Source organism: Nicotiana tomentosiformis, chromosome 6 (genome assembly GCF_000390325.3).
Source record: "Nicotiana tomentosiformis chromosome 6, ASM39032v3, whole genome shotgun sequence".
NCBI lineage: Eukaryota > Viridiplantae > Streptophyta > Magnoliopsida > Solanales > Solanaceae > Nicotiana > Nicotiana tomentosiformis.
In genome coordinates, this window is record NC_090817.1 from 128458821 (window position 1) to 128475103 (window position 16283).

Sequence of the window (16283 nt, forward strand, 5' to 3'; positions counted from 1 at the left end):
ATCGAACACGTGAAAATAGAAAAACAAAAAATAAATATAAGAGCCACATCAACGAATAGGTGTGAAATTTTCCGATGACTCATTCTATTCTTGGCCGATATATAATGTTAGTGGAGGAACTTATTTATTTTGACTACTACCTCCGTCTTAAATCATATTTTATATTTCTTTTTTATACGCTTCTTAAGAAAATATTAAATATAAGAAGTTTTTGACTGTTTTATCAATATTTATGTCTTAAAATATAATATTTTTTATTTATATTTATTCATAATTGAGGTATTTGTAATCTTTAAGAATAATTAATATTAAAGGTAATTTTTTAAAAAATAATTAATTTAATCTTAAACTACTAAAATAATAAATAATTTAAAATAATTATTTTTGGAAACTAGACACATAATTTGAGACGAGTGAATAGTTAACAGTGCCGTTGATTGGGAGAAAAAAAAAAGGAGGACCGTGCCATTGACAGCAAAATTAAATGGAGAAAATTACAGTGGCATTCTTATTACCTAACAAAGGAACGAGTGAATTGACTCTTACTTTCAATGACTACAACAGTGAAGAAAAGCGGCATTTCCGGTCTCAGAGCAATGGCGAAAAAGCGACGCTTGGGAACGACGATCTTCATGCTCCTCTTAGCTCTCTTAGCTTTCGGATCTTTCGCACCTGCCTTTGCTCCTCTTCATTCTTTCTCTTCTTCTCATTCCGACCTCGCAACACTTAACTCTGTGGTACGAATTTGAAATTTTATGTTTTTTAATACCTAATTCAAGCTTTTTAAGAAAAAGTTGCACTTTATTTGAGTATTCAGTGTAACGGCAGGTTAAGGATCAGCATAAAAATAGTCTCATTATGATGAATTTCATAGAGTTGAATAAAATATAAGGTTTATACGGACTAGTTTGTGATTAGAGGTGTAGCTGATTGATCGATTGCACTTAATTCGTTCATATGTTTTCATTCAGAAGTTGTTTGATTCTTAAATTGGCAGGGAAATGAGAGAAAATTTGAGATTGCGGATGACATGTTCTGGAAAGATGGAAAGCCTTTTCAGATTATAGGCGGCGACGTCCACTACTTTCGGGTTCTTCCAGAGGTACTTTAGTCCCTGGGTTTCCTATGGATAGCTGAATACTTTTGATCATAGTATGTAATCTTGTTCAAACACACACAGTAAGGGTGCTCCTTTAAAGTGAAGCAAACTTGTTTGATAGTTAACTTCATATGCTCTTTGATGAACTCCGTGTTAGGAAAATGATGATTAAAAGGTAAAAGTAATGCTGAAGTAATCAGTCTAGCATAAAAACTTACATTTGGTGCAGATTCTGCATATATCATATGGATGTCACCCATACAGAATTTCTCCTACGTGAAATTTAAAAGGAGTTTTGTTTTTCCTTTAACTGTTCTTTGAATTCCGTTATAGTGTTGTACAAGTTACCTGTAAAATCATCATAAATGAATTTTTGAGTTGTTTTTGTTGTTGCTGTCAAACACGTCAAAATAAGTTAGTGATAGTTCACTTGCACACATTTAGTTGAATGTCAAACTTTCACTTTTAAGTCCTTCAAGGAGTGGTGAAGGCAGACATTTCTTTTTTGTTTTTGATTTGTTTCCTTTTACTGTAAATGGAGTTATTTTCTTCTTATGTTGTTTGGTAATACCAATTTGAATTGAGGTATTGATATATAAATACTCGCTTTAGTATTGGGAAGATAGACTGCTGAGAGCGAAGGCATTGGGCTTGAATACCATTCAAACATATGTCGCATGGAATTTGCATGAACCAAGAGAAGGCCAATTGGTTTTTGAAGGAATAGCAGATATTTTTTCTTTTCTTAATCTTTGTCAGAAATTGGATCTCCTGGTGATGCTTCGAGTTGGGCCTTATATTTGTGCAGGTCAGACATGAGCTTTCTCTTGTACAACTTCGCAGATTTCTAGTCATTCATGAAGTATAATTTTCCTCAAGTTCAATCCTCCTTCAATTGATTTAATAAAATCCCAATTGTGACTAATTGAATTGCCCGTGTGAAATGTTGGAGGAAGGACCAAGATCCATGAAGTTCATCGGGAAAAAATGAACTTCTCCTTTGACTAAGAGTGAATATATAAGTAAATCTAATAAATTCATAGAATGTCTCATTATTTTTAGTACTTACTTCCAAATTTGCTTATGCATCGAGGAAGTGTAAAATCTTCTCTATTTACTGCTGCAGTAGGTCTAGGGAGTTCTATCTACCATTTTCTATCTAATTGCGCAGGAAAAATGTAAAAATTATGGTGCAGCAAGTCCAACATATATTGCAATTATAGCTATGTGTGGCTCAAAGTTTGTGAGTATTCTGACCAAGTAGCAATATTGTTTAGTACGTCTATCTTTACAGCTTGAAAAATACCAAAACCTGGATGGACAAGAAAACGAAAGGATGAACTCTAGATCACCCGAAAGGATTCTCTAATCTGCCAAAGGGCCTCCAATTTCTTCAATTCATATAGACCTTAAAAGGCATTAAGTTTAGACTCCTTGTAGAAGGCTAAGGAGTAGGAGTGTCTGTTGTTACATTCCATATTGTAAATATGGGGACTTCACAGCTTTTGTGCAGTCTATATTTTACTCCCTCCGGTCCACAATAAATGACCAATTTGCCTTGGGCACACCCGTTAAGGAAATACTAAATTCTAGACAAAAATAGTTAGTGTGACTAAACTACCCTTAACTAAATGTTGCAGCATAATTTAATGTGAGGAGTAAAAGACTTTTTAGGGATACGTACATAAAGGGTAATTTTGGAAAAACAAATTGAATTTTTTCTTTATTATTAAATTGACACTTATTTTGAACCAAAATAAAAAGACAAATTGGTCACTTATTGTGGACCGGAGGGAGTAATATATAAATATGTTACCTTCTAAAAAAAAAGGCATTAAGATAGTCCTCCTTTGTATCGGTGTCCTACCTGCTTCACAAGGGCTAGAACAACAACAACATCGACTCAGTAGAATCCCACAAGTGGGGTTTGGGGAGGGTAGTGTGTACGCAGACCTTACCCCTACCCCGAAGGAGTAGAGAGGCTGTTTCTGAAAAACCCTCGGCTCAAGAAGACGGAAAAGACGAGAAGAGAAGGGAAGGGACAATATATTAGTACCATCAAACAGAAACCAAAGAAATAATAACAGCATCATAAGAACTAGAAAATAGTTTAAATGCAATAACAAAACCAGAAAATAAGCCCGATGCTATGAAAACGTAAGGATAGGGAGAACACAACATAAACCCCTAGCAGTCTAAGACCACCCTTATCGAACTAGCCTCACCCCTGGACTCGATTACGTCCTAACCTACAACCCTAATGCTCGACCTCCACACCCTCCTATCAAGGTCATGTCCTCGAAAATCAGCAGCAATGCCATGTCCTGTCTAATCACCTCTCCCCAAGCCCTCTACCTCTTCTCGTCCCCGCCAGGGCCAAACTCTCGCACCTCCTCACCGGAGCATCAGGACTCCTCCTCCGCACGTGCCCGAACCGTCCAAGCCTCGCTTCATACATCTTGTCATCCATAGGAGCCACGCCCACCTCCTGAATAACTTCATTCCTAATCTTATCCATCCTAGTATGCCCGCACATCCACCTCAACATCCTCATCTCTGCCACTTTCATCTTCTGGATATGAGAGTGCTTAGCCGGCCAACACTCTGCCCCATACAACATGACCGGTCTAACCACAACTCTATAAAACTTACCTTTGATTAACGGTGGCACTCTCTTGTCACACAGGACTCTGATGCCAACCTCCATTTTATCCACCCCACCCCTATACGGAGTGTGACGTCTTCATCAATCTCTCCGCCCCCTTGGGGATGATCTGTGCTCCAAGCCTCACGTCCACGCCCACTTCCCCGACTCGGCGCTGAACTTGCATTCCAGATATTCTGTCTTAGTCCTGCTCAACTTGAAACCCTTAGACTCAAGGGTGTGCCTCCAAACCTCCCGCCTGTCGTTAACACCGCCTTGCGTCTCATCAATCAGAACTATGTCATCAGCGAATAACCTACACCATGGCACCTCCCCTTGAATGTGGTGTGTCAGTGCGTCCATCACCAGGGCAAATGAGAACGGGCTGAGCGCAGATCCTTGATGTAACCCCATAACAACCAGGAAATGCTCCGAGTCGCCTCCCACTGTCCTAACCCGAGTCTTAGCTCCATCATACATGCCCTTGATCGCCCTAATGTAAGCTACCGGTACACCTTTTGCGTCCAGGCATCTCTAGAGAACCACTCTAGGAACCTTGTCATATGTTTTCTCCAGGTCAATAAACACCATGTACAGATCCTTCTCCCTGTCCCTGTAATGTTCCACCAACCTCCTAATAAGGTGGATAGCTTCCGTAGATGATCGACCCGGCATGAACCCGAACTGGTTGTCAGATATAGACACAGTCCTCCTCACCCTTACTTCCACCACCCTCTCCCAAACTTTCATGGTATGACTAAGTAACTTCTATAGTTATTACAACACTGAATATCACCTTTGTTCTTGTACAACGGTACCACCGTACTCCACCTTCCCTCATCCGGCATCCTATTCGTCCTGAAAATAACATTGAACAGCCCAGTCAGCCACTACAGACCTGCTCCACCCACACACCTCCAAAATTCGACCGGAATTTCGTCTGGCCTGGTTGCTCTACCCCTGCTCATCTTACGCATAACCCCCACGACCTCCTCGACCCTAATGCGTCTACAATACCCAAAGTCTCGGAGACTCTCTGAATGCCCCAAATCACCTAGCACAATATCCCAGTCCCCTTCTTCATTCAGAAGTCCATGAAAATAAGTCTGCCATCTCTACTTAATCTGAGCCTCCCCCATCAACACTCTACCGTCCTCGTCTTTGATGCACCTCACTTGGTCCAGGTCCCGAGCCTTCCTCTCTCTCGCCTTAGCCAGCCGAAATAACTTCTTATCCCCGCCTTTTTCCCCCAGTTCCTCGTACAGACGACCAAACGCTGCAGTCTTAGCCTATGTAACCACCAACTTCGCCTCCTTCCTCGCTACCTTATACCTCTCTCCGTTCGCTCTCCTCTCCTCCTCGCTTGTGCTCCCTACTAACTTCAGGTACGCTGCCTTCTTCGCTTCCACTCTGCCTTGGACCTCTCCATTTCACCACCACCCGAGAAACCCTTCGAGACCCCTAGCACCTCTCTCGCTCGCCGCCTCCCTTACAAGGGCCAGAACAACAAAATTAGTAAATGAAACCTCCTTTTATTGTAGAAACAAGAACAGCTAATCTGAGCATCATTGAAGCTGAATTTCCATATGCGTCAATCCAAAAGGAAATACGAGTTCCATTACCATCTCGATGCTGATGAACTTTGAAAAGATGAATATTCAAGATCGATTCTGGAGTTTTGTTCTGTAAAGAACCCTTTTATAGCCTCCACTACTTCTATCTTCCACAAATTCCATGGGACCTGTCGCATCAATCTGATTTACTGGAGGGACACAGGCAGCCAACACTTTTGAAACTATAGCCATCCACTATTACATCTAGTGTTCAAAGGGGTAAGTATATTGGTTAAGGGTGTCCCATCAGTTTCCAGACGAATGTTTTCAGGAAATGCTCTCTCAAGATCTGTTCATACTGAAACCCTTTCAATGCTAGGGCAACCATGGTTTACTCCAGCAGGACCTAATTCACTCTACAGGTGGATTGACCAAGCATCTTTCCTTTTATTAGTTATCACTAGCATCTCTTCTATACTTTCAAAGTCAAAATTTTGCATTTTTTCATGTATAAATTTCAGCTCCATTTGTACTTATATGAATATGCTAGGGAATGATTGAATCTTACTGTTTTATTTTGTCCATCTTTTGCTGTATAAGCTTATCAGCAAATGTTCTGGAAATGTTTATTGACGTTTTCTTTACTTCTTGCTGCAGAGTGGGATTTTGGGGGTTTCCCTGCTTGGTTACTTGCCATTGAACCTGCTGTAAGGCTTAGATCGTCAGATCGTGCTTTCATTGACTTGGTATGTATTCCAATTGTTCTAGTTACTTATGGTTTTCTTTGTGGTCGTAAATGCTGCACAAGACCTAGAACATCCCACGTCCACAAGTCAGTTGCTGACCAGATTAAGCTTGCATAGTAGTTCACAATCTTTTTGGGATGAACTAGGCATGGTCCAAGGGAATCCAAGTGTACAAATGGGTTACCAAGCAACTTTAAACTAGTCTGCGTGCTTGCATCTTACCTTTCTTAGAGAAAGAGAAGTAAAGAAAAAAGAGTAAACTAGGCCGTAACATGTTGTTCCTAGAGACCACGGGGTACCTGCTAGTCTGACTTGTTGACATTAGGAAGGTAGTCTATTTCTTTAGTTGTCAATATTAATGTGAGAAGGCACGGGAGAAAATATGTTATTGATATTGGATGATAAATACAAATACAAGAGGTCCCTATTTATAGCTATACACTACAAGGAGATATTACTCCTCTTCCAATGTGGGACAAGACTACCCTATACATATCTATAAACTAGCACTCCCCCTCAAGCTGGCGCATACACATCATATGTACCGAGCTTGTTACACATGTAACTAATACGAGAACCAGTAAGAGACTTAGTGAAAATATCTGCTAGTTGATCATTCGACTTTACAAACTTTGTAACGATATCTCCTGAAAGTATTTTTTCTCTGACAAAGTGACAGTCGATCTCAATGTGTTAGTCCTCTCATGGAACACCGGAATATGAAGAGCAGCTTGGTTATCACACACTAGTTCCATCTTGCTGATTTCTCCGAACTTTAACTCCTTGAGCAACTGCTTGACCCAAACTAACTCACACGTCGCCATAGTCATGGCCCGATATTCGGTTTCGGCGCTAGATCGAGCAACTACATTCTGTTTCTTGCTCTTCCACGAGACCAAATTACCTCCTACTAGAACACAATATCCAGGCGTAGAATGTCTATCAAAAGGTGATCCTGTCCAATCAGCATTTGTGTACCCAACAATCTGCTCGTGGCCTCGATCCTCGAATAGTAATCCTTTGCCTGGAGCTGACTTTATATACCGAAGAATGCGAACAACTGCATCCCAGTGACTATCACAGAGAGAATCCATAAACTGACTTACTATACTCACCGGAAAAGAAATGTCAGGTCTAGTCACTGTGAGGTAATTCAATTTGCCAACCTAACCTCCTATATCTCGTAGGGTCTCTAAGAGGCTCCCCCTGTCCAGGCAGAAGCTTAGCATCCGGATCCATAGGAGAGTCAATAGGTCTGCAACCCATCATTCCAGTCTCCTCAAGAATGTCTAAGGCATACTTCCGCTGTGAAATAACAATACCTGAGCTAGACTGAGCGACCTCAATACCTAGAAAATACTTTAATCTGCCCAGATCCTTAGTCTGGAAGTGCTGAAAGAGATGTTGCTTCAGATTAGTAATACCATCCTGATCATTACCAGTAATAACAATATCATCAACATAAACCACTAGATAAATACACAGATTAGGAGCAGAATGCCGATAAAACACAGAGTGATCAGCCTCACTACGAGTCATGCCGAACTCCTGAATAATTGTGCTGAACTTACCAAACCAAGCTCGAGGGGACTGTTTCAAACCATATAGTGACTTGCGCAATCTGCACACACAACCATTAAACTCCCCCTGAGCAACAAAACTAGGTGGTTGCTCCATATAAACTTCTTCCTCAAGATCACCGTGGAGAAAAGCATTCTTAATGTCTAACTGATAAAGAGGCCAATGACGTACAACAACCATGGACAAAAAGAGACGAACAGATGCTACTTTAGCCACGGGAGAGAAAGTATCACTATAATCAAGCCCAAAAATCTGAGTATATCCTTTTACAACAAGACGAGCCTTAAGCCGATCAACCTGGCCATCCGGGCTGACTTTGACTGCATAAACCCAACGACAACCAACAGTAGACTTACCTGCAGGAAGAGGAACAAGCTCCCAAGTATCACTCGCATGTAAAGCAGACATCTCGTCAATCATAGCATGTCGCCATCCTGGATGAGATAGTGCCTCACCTGTAGACTTAGTGATAAAAACAATGGACAAAGAAGATATAAAAGCATAATGTGGTGACGACAGACGATGATAACTTAAACCGACATAGTGAGAATTAGGATTAAGTGTGGATCGTACACCTTTGCGGAGTGCAATTGGTTGACTAAGAGGAGACAAGTCCGCAGTAGGTGCAGAATCTGATGCGGGGCATGAATCACCTAGGCTTGATGCTGGATGTGGACGACGATGATAAGTCAAGAGTGGTGGAGCTGCAGAAGGTTGAACTGGATTATGTGGAGGAACTGGAGCTATAAGTGGTGGAGCTACAACCGGAGCTGTAGGTGGTGGAACTGGAGCTATAGGTGGTAGAGTTACAACTGGAGCTATAGGTGGTGGAGCTACAATTGGAGCTGGAGTGACTGAATCTCCAAAAGATGAAACTGGTAGTACCTCAGAAATATCTAAGTGATGACCCGAACCTGCGAAGTATGATTGGGTTTCAAAGAAGGTAACATCAATGAACATAAGGTACCGCTGGAGGTCAGGAGAGTAGCATCGATACCCCTTTTGTGTTCTCGAGAAACCCAAAAATACGCACTTAAGAGCACGAGGAGCTAACTTATCTGTTCCTGGAGTAAGGTTATGGACAAAACAAGTGCTTCCAAAGATACGGGGTGGAAGAGAGAACAAAGGTAAATGGGGAAACATGACAGAGAATGGAACTTGGTTCTGGATAGCTGAAGATGGCATACGATTAATAAGATAGCAAGATGTAAGAACGGCATCCCCCCAAAAACGCAACGGAGCATGAGATTGTATGAGTAGGGTACGAGCAGTTTCAATAAGATGTCTATTCTTTCTTTCAGCTACCCCATTTTGTTGAGATGTGTACGGACAAGATGTTTGATGAATAATCCCATGAGATTTCATAAACTGCTGAAATGGGGAAGACAAATACTCTCGGGCATTATCAGTACGAAATGTGCGAATAGAAACTCCAAATTGATTTTGAATTTCAGCGTGGAAGGTCTGGAAAATAGAAAACAGCTCAGATCGATTTTTTATCAAAAATATCCAAGTGCACCTGGAATAATCATCAATGAAACTGACAAAGTAGCGGAATCCTAAGTTGGAACTGACCCGACTAGGACCCCAAACATCTGAATGGACTAAAGTAAAAGATGACTCTGCTCGATTATCAAGAAGCCGAGGGAAATGGGAGCGGGTATGCTTACCGAGCTGACATGACTCACACTCTAGAGCTGACAAGTGAGATAAACCAGATACCATTTTCTGAAGTTTTGACAAACTAGGATGTCCCAACCGTTTATGTAATAAATCTGGTGAATCAGTAACAGGACAAGTTGTAGAAGGAAGACAAGATGTGAGTCCATATGATTTAGCAAGGATAAGGTAATAAAGTCCGTTTGATTCACGCCCGGTACCAATGATCCGCCTCGTACTGCGTTCCTGTATAAAAACATGGTCATCAAGAAATAAAACAGCGCATTTAAGTGATTTGGCTAAGCGACTAACAGCTATGAGATTAAAAGGACTATTGGGAACATAAAGGACCGAATCTAAAGGTAAGGAAGGAAGTGGGCTTGCTTGACCTATTGCAGTTGCCATGGTTTGAGACCCATTGGCCATTGTGACTTTTGGAAGAGATTGAGAATACGAAATAGTAGTGAAAAGAGATTTGTTACCAGAAATATGATCTGATGCACCTGAATCAATGACCCAAGACTCAGAGGATGAAGATTGGGAGAAACAAGTCACGCTATTACCTGTTTGAACAACAGAAGCTATCTCAGAAGATGTCTGCTTACATGCTTTATACTGAAGGAACTCAATATACTCTGCTAAAGAAACCATCCGACTATTCAAAGCATCGGTTCCCATGTCGCTACAATTTGTAGTAGTAGGGTTAACTTGAAATAGTGGAAATAAGTAACTCCTGTGAGAAAACTGAAGAAATAGCTTGAAAACACTGTTTACAGCGGGAAAACAGAACACTGTTCTGTGCCGGAAACACTGTAGCTCGCCGGAAAATTCCAAACTTGTCGGAATTTATTGTAACCAGGATGGATAGACTCGGAATTCCTTTGCGAGCAAGCTGTCCTGAAGAAATATTTTCAAATAATGGCCAGAAAGGTCACTGTTCACACCGGAAAAATATAAAAGTGACCGAAATTTGATTTGAATTAGATGGGTAGGCCCGGAATTTTGAGGAGAGCACAATGTCCTGAAGAAGCTTCGCGAAAAAATGGTCGGAAAGTGGCCGGAACCCTCGCCGGAAAAGTTGTTGCCGGCGCGTGGCGGCTTTTCTGCCGGATAAAATTTCAGGAGTTGGTAGTCGGAGGGTGATTTACCTCGTGGTGGTGTTGGTTTTAGCACAACACCGACAGAAAGTGACCGGAAAAATTACACGATGACTAAGTTCTTTCTTCCCGGTTAACGCTGGAATGACGCACAACGATCTTTTCTCACTAATGCTCTGATACCGTGTGAGAAGGCACGGGAGAAAATATGTTATTGATATTGGATGATAAATACAATACAAGAGGTCCCTATTTATAGCTATACACTACAAGGAGATATTACTCCTCTTCCAATGTGGGACAAGACTACACTATACATATCTATAAACTAACAATTAAATATAGTGATTTCTCAATTGCTGGTAGAGATAATATGATTAATCTCCACCATAAGAAAAGGAAAGGAAAAAGAACATCAAACAAGATTGATATTCATTTTCAAGTAAACAATCACTCAACTAGATCCAGGACTGCACTGCAATCGTTTTATATAGGTTATCTTACACAAGCAACATGATGTGAATGACAAGAAGTTAGAAATAAATGTGAAGCCTACCTAGTAAAATTGCGGACTTAATTTCCTAAGTTAAGTAGGCCTAACTAAAGATGCATTCCACATGGATGTATTCTATATCGCTTCATTAAGAACTCCTCATATCCTGTCGATCACCATTGCAGATAATTGGGAATCTAATGTGCTCTTCTTGACTCTTTATGGGTTATAGTTATAACTTTTCAAGAGAAAGTGATGCCGAATGCCTGTCTTCTGGATTTCTGGTAGTCATCACATCAATTCTTTTTTTGCTGCGATGAGTAGAAAGTAGTGCCTCTCCTATGTGCAGGAGAGATAGGATTAAAATAGCAGTTTTAACAACGTATTTTCTTTCTATGAGTTTGTGACTGAAACTTTAAGAAATTGTCGATCGCACAACTGATCTCTGTTTTTCTGTTTCATCCTTTGTTTTTTTCTTTAGAGAAAAAGTTAATGGTAGTCTTGCGAGCCTAATCCACTCAACATCGATGGAGCAACTTTTTTTTTTTTTTTTTTTAGCATTTTTAGCATCATTTGCTTGATTTAGTGGTATTGTATGTAATCTTAAAAATGATTACAGGTTGAGAGATGGTGGGGAATTTTGCTGCCGAAGATAGTCTCTTATGCATACAAAAATGGCGGCCCTATAATGATGGTCCAGGTGAATTGAACTTACCAAAGCTGGCTTCATTAAAATAACATAGCTATTAATCCAGATAAATACAACTCCACATCTAGAATAATAGGTTATAGCAAAATGCAGCAGCAAAGCTAGGTGCTGTAAGTTCTGAACAAATATGATGTGTCACCTGCAAATTCTATGATCTGCGCAGGAAATACTTCACTAAAACTTTGATGAAGGATCATCAGAGCGTGGATATGTTAATACTCAAACCTTAACGGATATGGAATATCTATTGGAAGTGTGCTTCTTAGTTTCCTATAATGAAACTTTTGGTGTGCAGAGCTAAAGTATGAGTATGAGATGTCTTCTGGCAACTATCTGAAATCCTGTTGCTTGTCTTAGTAATGTGGTAGATTGATAACCCTTCGTAACATTGTACCTAAATTGTGAGTAACAGGATGAGTAATTGATAAGCTTAAGTTATATTTTATCCATCCCACAAAGGAGATATGAAGGGTATGTCTTTAATGTTCGCTGATACTTGATTCCAGTGTTTGGTTACAGAGATGCGATATTAGATGCAATTAAAGTCATGACATCTCTCATTGTTTTTTTTTTCTGAAACAAAAACAAATGGCAACATATCAAAAAATGGTACAAATTTAGGGTGACCTCCTATTTTACATATGTGAACGCTATATTTAATCAAGATAGTAATTCTTTTAGCTGTTATTGTGGTAAGTTTATATAAAATGCCTTCTTAAGGTTTATATGAAGTTCCATTTAATGCGCTAGAATAATCAGATAAACTTAAATGCCCTTTGCTTAAACTGCGAGCTCCTACTTATTACTCAAATGCTCGTGAAAACTTAGTAAGAATAGGAGTGTGCATTTACCCCTATTTACTTGATATCTTTTTCTCTGTCCCAAACCCTTTCTAATAAATTGCACTACATACTTTCTCCAAGATTTTAAGATTACTGCCTCATCTAAAAGCTTAATCTTTCAGATAAGATACATTCTTATTTACTTAATTGTGTTCCCAACTCGTCCGCCCTTCACATGGGGTTTGATTCTTTTCCTGCATGTGGAAATACTAGATAACTTTGAGACTTGAACTCAAGACTTTACCTGATCCGATCTTTTCAACTCAAACCTTAAGGTTATGTTTGGAGTGACCCGAGATCTTATAAACTCCTTTGGAAGACGATAGGCAACTGGCATCCTGTGTGGCAAGATAACATAACTCAACATCCTCTCTCACGTGTAACCCTTTGCAATTCCTACATGAACTTCAATGCAAACTTATGGGGTGCTAAAACGGGCTTGCCAAAGGTTGCCAAGATAACATAACTCAACATCCCCCCTCACGTGTAACCCTTTGCAATTCATACATGAACTTCAATGCAAACTTATGGGTGCTAAAACGGGCTTGTTAAAGGCTGGCTTTGATATCATGTTGAATTCTGTAACTACCTCGTCTGAAAGTTTAAGATTTTAGAGAGGCTATATTTTTATTTCCTTAATTATGTCTTCAACAGTAACATATATAGAACTTTACCTAATGTTATTTTTGGCTTTGAGATGACATCTTTTAAAAGACTTACTGCTGTTCCATTAAAATTAGAATTATCATCATAAATATCCACTCCATGGACTTTTTCATCTACCTGGAAGTCAAATACGATTATGACGGAAGTTCTATTTTATACATGATGAAATACTTGGCATTCCATGATTTTCTTTTTACCGTGTTTCAGCTTTTGTATAAGCCAATAGATGTAGATTACACTGAATGGTGAAAATGGGACAGATAGAAAATGAATTTGGTTCATATGGAGATGACAAGGCCTACCTGCATCATTTAGCAAGGATAGCCCGCAAACACCTTGGAGATGATGTTATTCTGTAAGTTGCTGTTATGATCTTGTTTGATCCTCTCGCTTGACTTAAACCTTCTCAAAAGTGTAATACGGTTGCTTGATTGCAGCCTTTCGATATTTTCTTCCGCGTGCGCGTGTCTGTGTGGCTGTATTTTCCCTGAATTAAATATCAAATATCTTTTAAGGTTGTCCAGCACAAGATGATTTTTTGAATATACTGGATACTTTACCTTCTCAAAAAAAATATCTTTTAAGGTTGGGTTTCAGTCTATTATGCTTTGCTCTGTTTTTCGTTTTGGAGTTTACTGTTATGTATCATTGACTACCTGATGGTTAACAGATATACTACAGATGGAGGTTCAAGAGAAAATCTTAACAAAGGGACTATTCCTGGGGATGCTGTCTTTTCAGGTTGTGAGAATTAATAACTCCAAAAATTATATTATTGATGTATTTACAATAATACAATGAGTCCTATATATATAATACATGTTCTACTCCAACTACATATGGGATTAGGGTTATTTACATATAACTATTTAACTAACAAACATGATCACTCTGTGTTTTATCGGCATTCTCCTTCAAGTCTCTGTATTTATCTGGTGGTCTATGTTGACAACAACAACAACCCAGTATAATCCCACTAGTGGGGTCTGGGGAGGGTAGTGTGTACGCAAACCTTACCCCTACCCTGGGGTAGAGAGGCTGTTTCCGATAGACCCTCGGCTCCCTCCCTCACTCCAACAACTCCCCTCCTTGCTCTTGGTGGTCTATGTTGACGATATTGTTATTACCGACAATGATCTGGATGGTATTACTCAATTGAAGCAACATCTCATTCAACACTTTCAGACTAAGGATTTAGGTAGACTAAAGTATTTTCTGGGTATTTAGGTCGCTCAGTCTAGCTCAGGTATTATGATCTCACAGCGGAAGTATGCCTTAGACATTCGTGAGTAGACAGGAATGACAGGCTGTAGACTTGTTGACACTCCGATAGGTCCGGATTCTAAACTTCTGCTAGGACAGGGGGAGCCGCTTAGCGATCCTACAAGATATAGGCGGCTGGTTGGTAAAATAAATTATCTCACAGTGACTAGACCTGCCATTTCCTTTCTTGTGAGTGTTGTAAGTTAGTTTATGAATTCTCCCTTTGATAGTCATTGGGATGCAGTTGTCCGCATTTTTCGGTATATAAAGTCGGCTCCAGGCAAAGGGTTATTGTTTGAGGATAGAGGTCATGAGCAGATCGTTGGACGCTCAAATACTGATTGGGCAGGATCACCTTATGATAGACGTTCTACGTCTGGATATTGTGTTTTATAGGAGGCAATTTGGTGTCTTGGAAGAGCAAGAAACAGAATGTAGTTGCTCGGTCTAGTGCAGAAGCAGAATATCGAGCAATGACTATGGCAACATGTGATCTAATTTGGATCAAACAATTGCTCAAGGAGTTGAAATTTGGTGAAATCAGTCAGATGGAACTTGTGTGCGATAACCAAGCTGCCCTTCATATTGCATCAAATCCGGTGTTCCACGAGAGGACTAAACACATTGAGATTGACTGTCACTTCGTCAGAGAAAAGAAACTCTCAGGATATATTGCTACAAAATTTGTGAAGTCGAATGATCAGCTTGCTGATATTTTCACCAAGTCCCTCACTGGTACTCGTATTAGTTATATATGTAACAAGCTCGGTACATATGATTTATATGTACCGGCTTGAGGGAGAGTGTTAGTATCACGACCCAAACTAACCTCTGTCGTGATGGCGCCTATCGTGGAACTAGGCAAGCCGACTCATTTCCAAAACAACCGATATTTTCATTTCAAAGATAATTTCAAGGTTATTTAACATAAAACCTCCATTTTAAGAGTTCAAATCAAAGAAAAACAGAAGTGAGGAAAAGAAAAGCCCGACATCGGGGTGTCACTAGTCATGAGCATCTTCTACAATCTGTCTAACAATATCAAGGCTAACTCAGCTTGGAAAATAGCTAAATACAACTAGAGGAAGATAAGAGGGAGAAGGGTAGGGGCTGCGATCGCCAAACAGCTACCTTGCTATCTCCAAGAAAAATCTGCAACCAGAACACTCAATAATCGCTACCGTATCCAGCTACACCTGAATCTGCACACAAGGTGCAGGGAGTAACGTGAGTACGCCAACTCAGTAAGTAACAACAATAAATAAAGACTGAGCAGTAGTGACGAGCAATAAAGCATATAACGTTCATATCAGGAAATCTCAGTAAAATACCACATGCTTTTAAAATCAGGATTTGAATCAAACATCTCGTTTAAACCCCGTTCCAGTAAAAAAAAATCATTTAAAGATATTTTTCCAACAAAGGCTCAATGCAAAGGTGAGCAAAAATGGTGAAATCATAAACAGCCCCTCGGGCAAAACATCAATCATATACAGCCCCTCGGGCAAACCTCACAGTCACTCGTGCCACTCAGGCATACCTCACAATCCCTCATGCCTCCCAGTCACTCAGCACTCGGCACCCGCACTCAGTAGGTACCTGCGCTCATTGGGGGGTGTGTACAGACTCCGGAGGGGCTCCTTCAGCCCAAGCGCTATAATCTGCACGGACAACTCACGTGCGATAATAATTAAGTATGCTGCAGGCGGGCAGCCCCGATCCACACTCATCCTCACCAATCAGGCCCCCGGCCTCACTCAGAGTATGCTGCAGGCGGGCAGCCCCGATCCACACTCATCCTCACAAATCAGGCCCTCGGCCTCTTTCAGTCATAAGTAACTCAAGCCTCGGGCATTTCAGTAAAACAGGGCATTCGGCCCAAAACATTTATATGCATCAAAATAGAGTCATAAAACTGAGTTATGCGGTAA

General features: G+C 40.3%; 1 protein-coding gene across 2 annotated transcripts in view; it reads left to right on the forward strand.

Moving 5' to 3' along the window:
* The first annotated feature begins 520 nt into the window (after window positions 1-520).
* The window catches only part of LOC104114898 (beta-galactosidase 17), a 39693-nt gene continuing 23930 nt past the window's right edge, over window positions 521-16283 (forward strand). Inside the window, exons 1-7 of one of the 2 annotated variants that reach the window (XM_070177801.1) lie at window positions 521-737; window positions 998-1102; window positions 1712-1907; window positions 5954-6042; window positions 11492-11572; window positions 13350-13444; window positions 13760-13830. In XM_070177801.1, coding sequence (XP_070033902.1) covers window positions 552-737; window positions 998-1102; window positions 1712-1907; window positions 5954-6042; window positions 11492-11572; window positions 13350-13444; window positions 13760-13830 — 823 coding nt within the window. In that variant the 5' untranslated portion in view covers window positions 521-551. The remainder of the gene's footprint in view (window positions 738-997; window positions 1103-1711; window positions 1908-5953; window positions 6043-11491; window positions 11573-13349; window positions 13445-13759; window positions 13831-16283) is intronic. The other variant, XM_070177800.1, reaches the window with a different exon arrangement.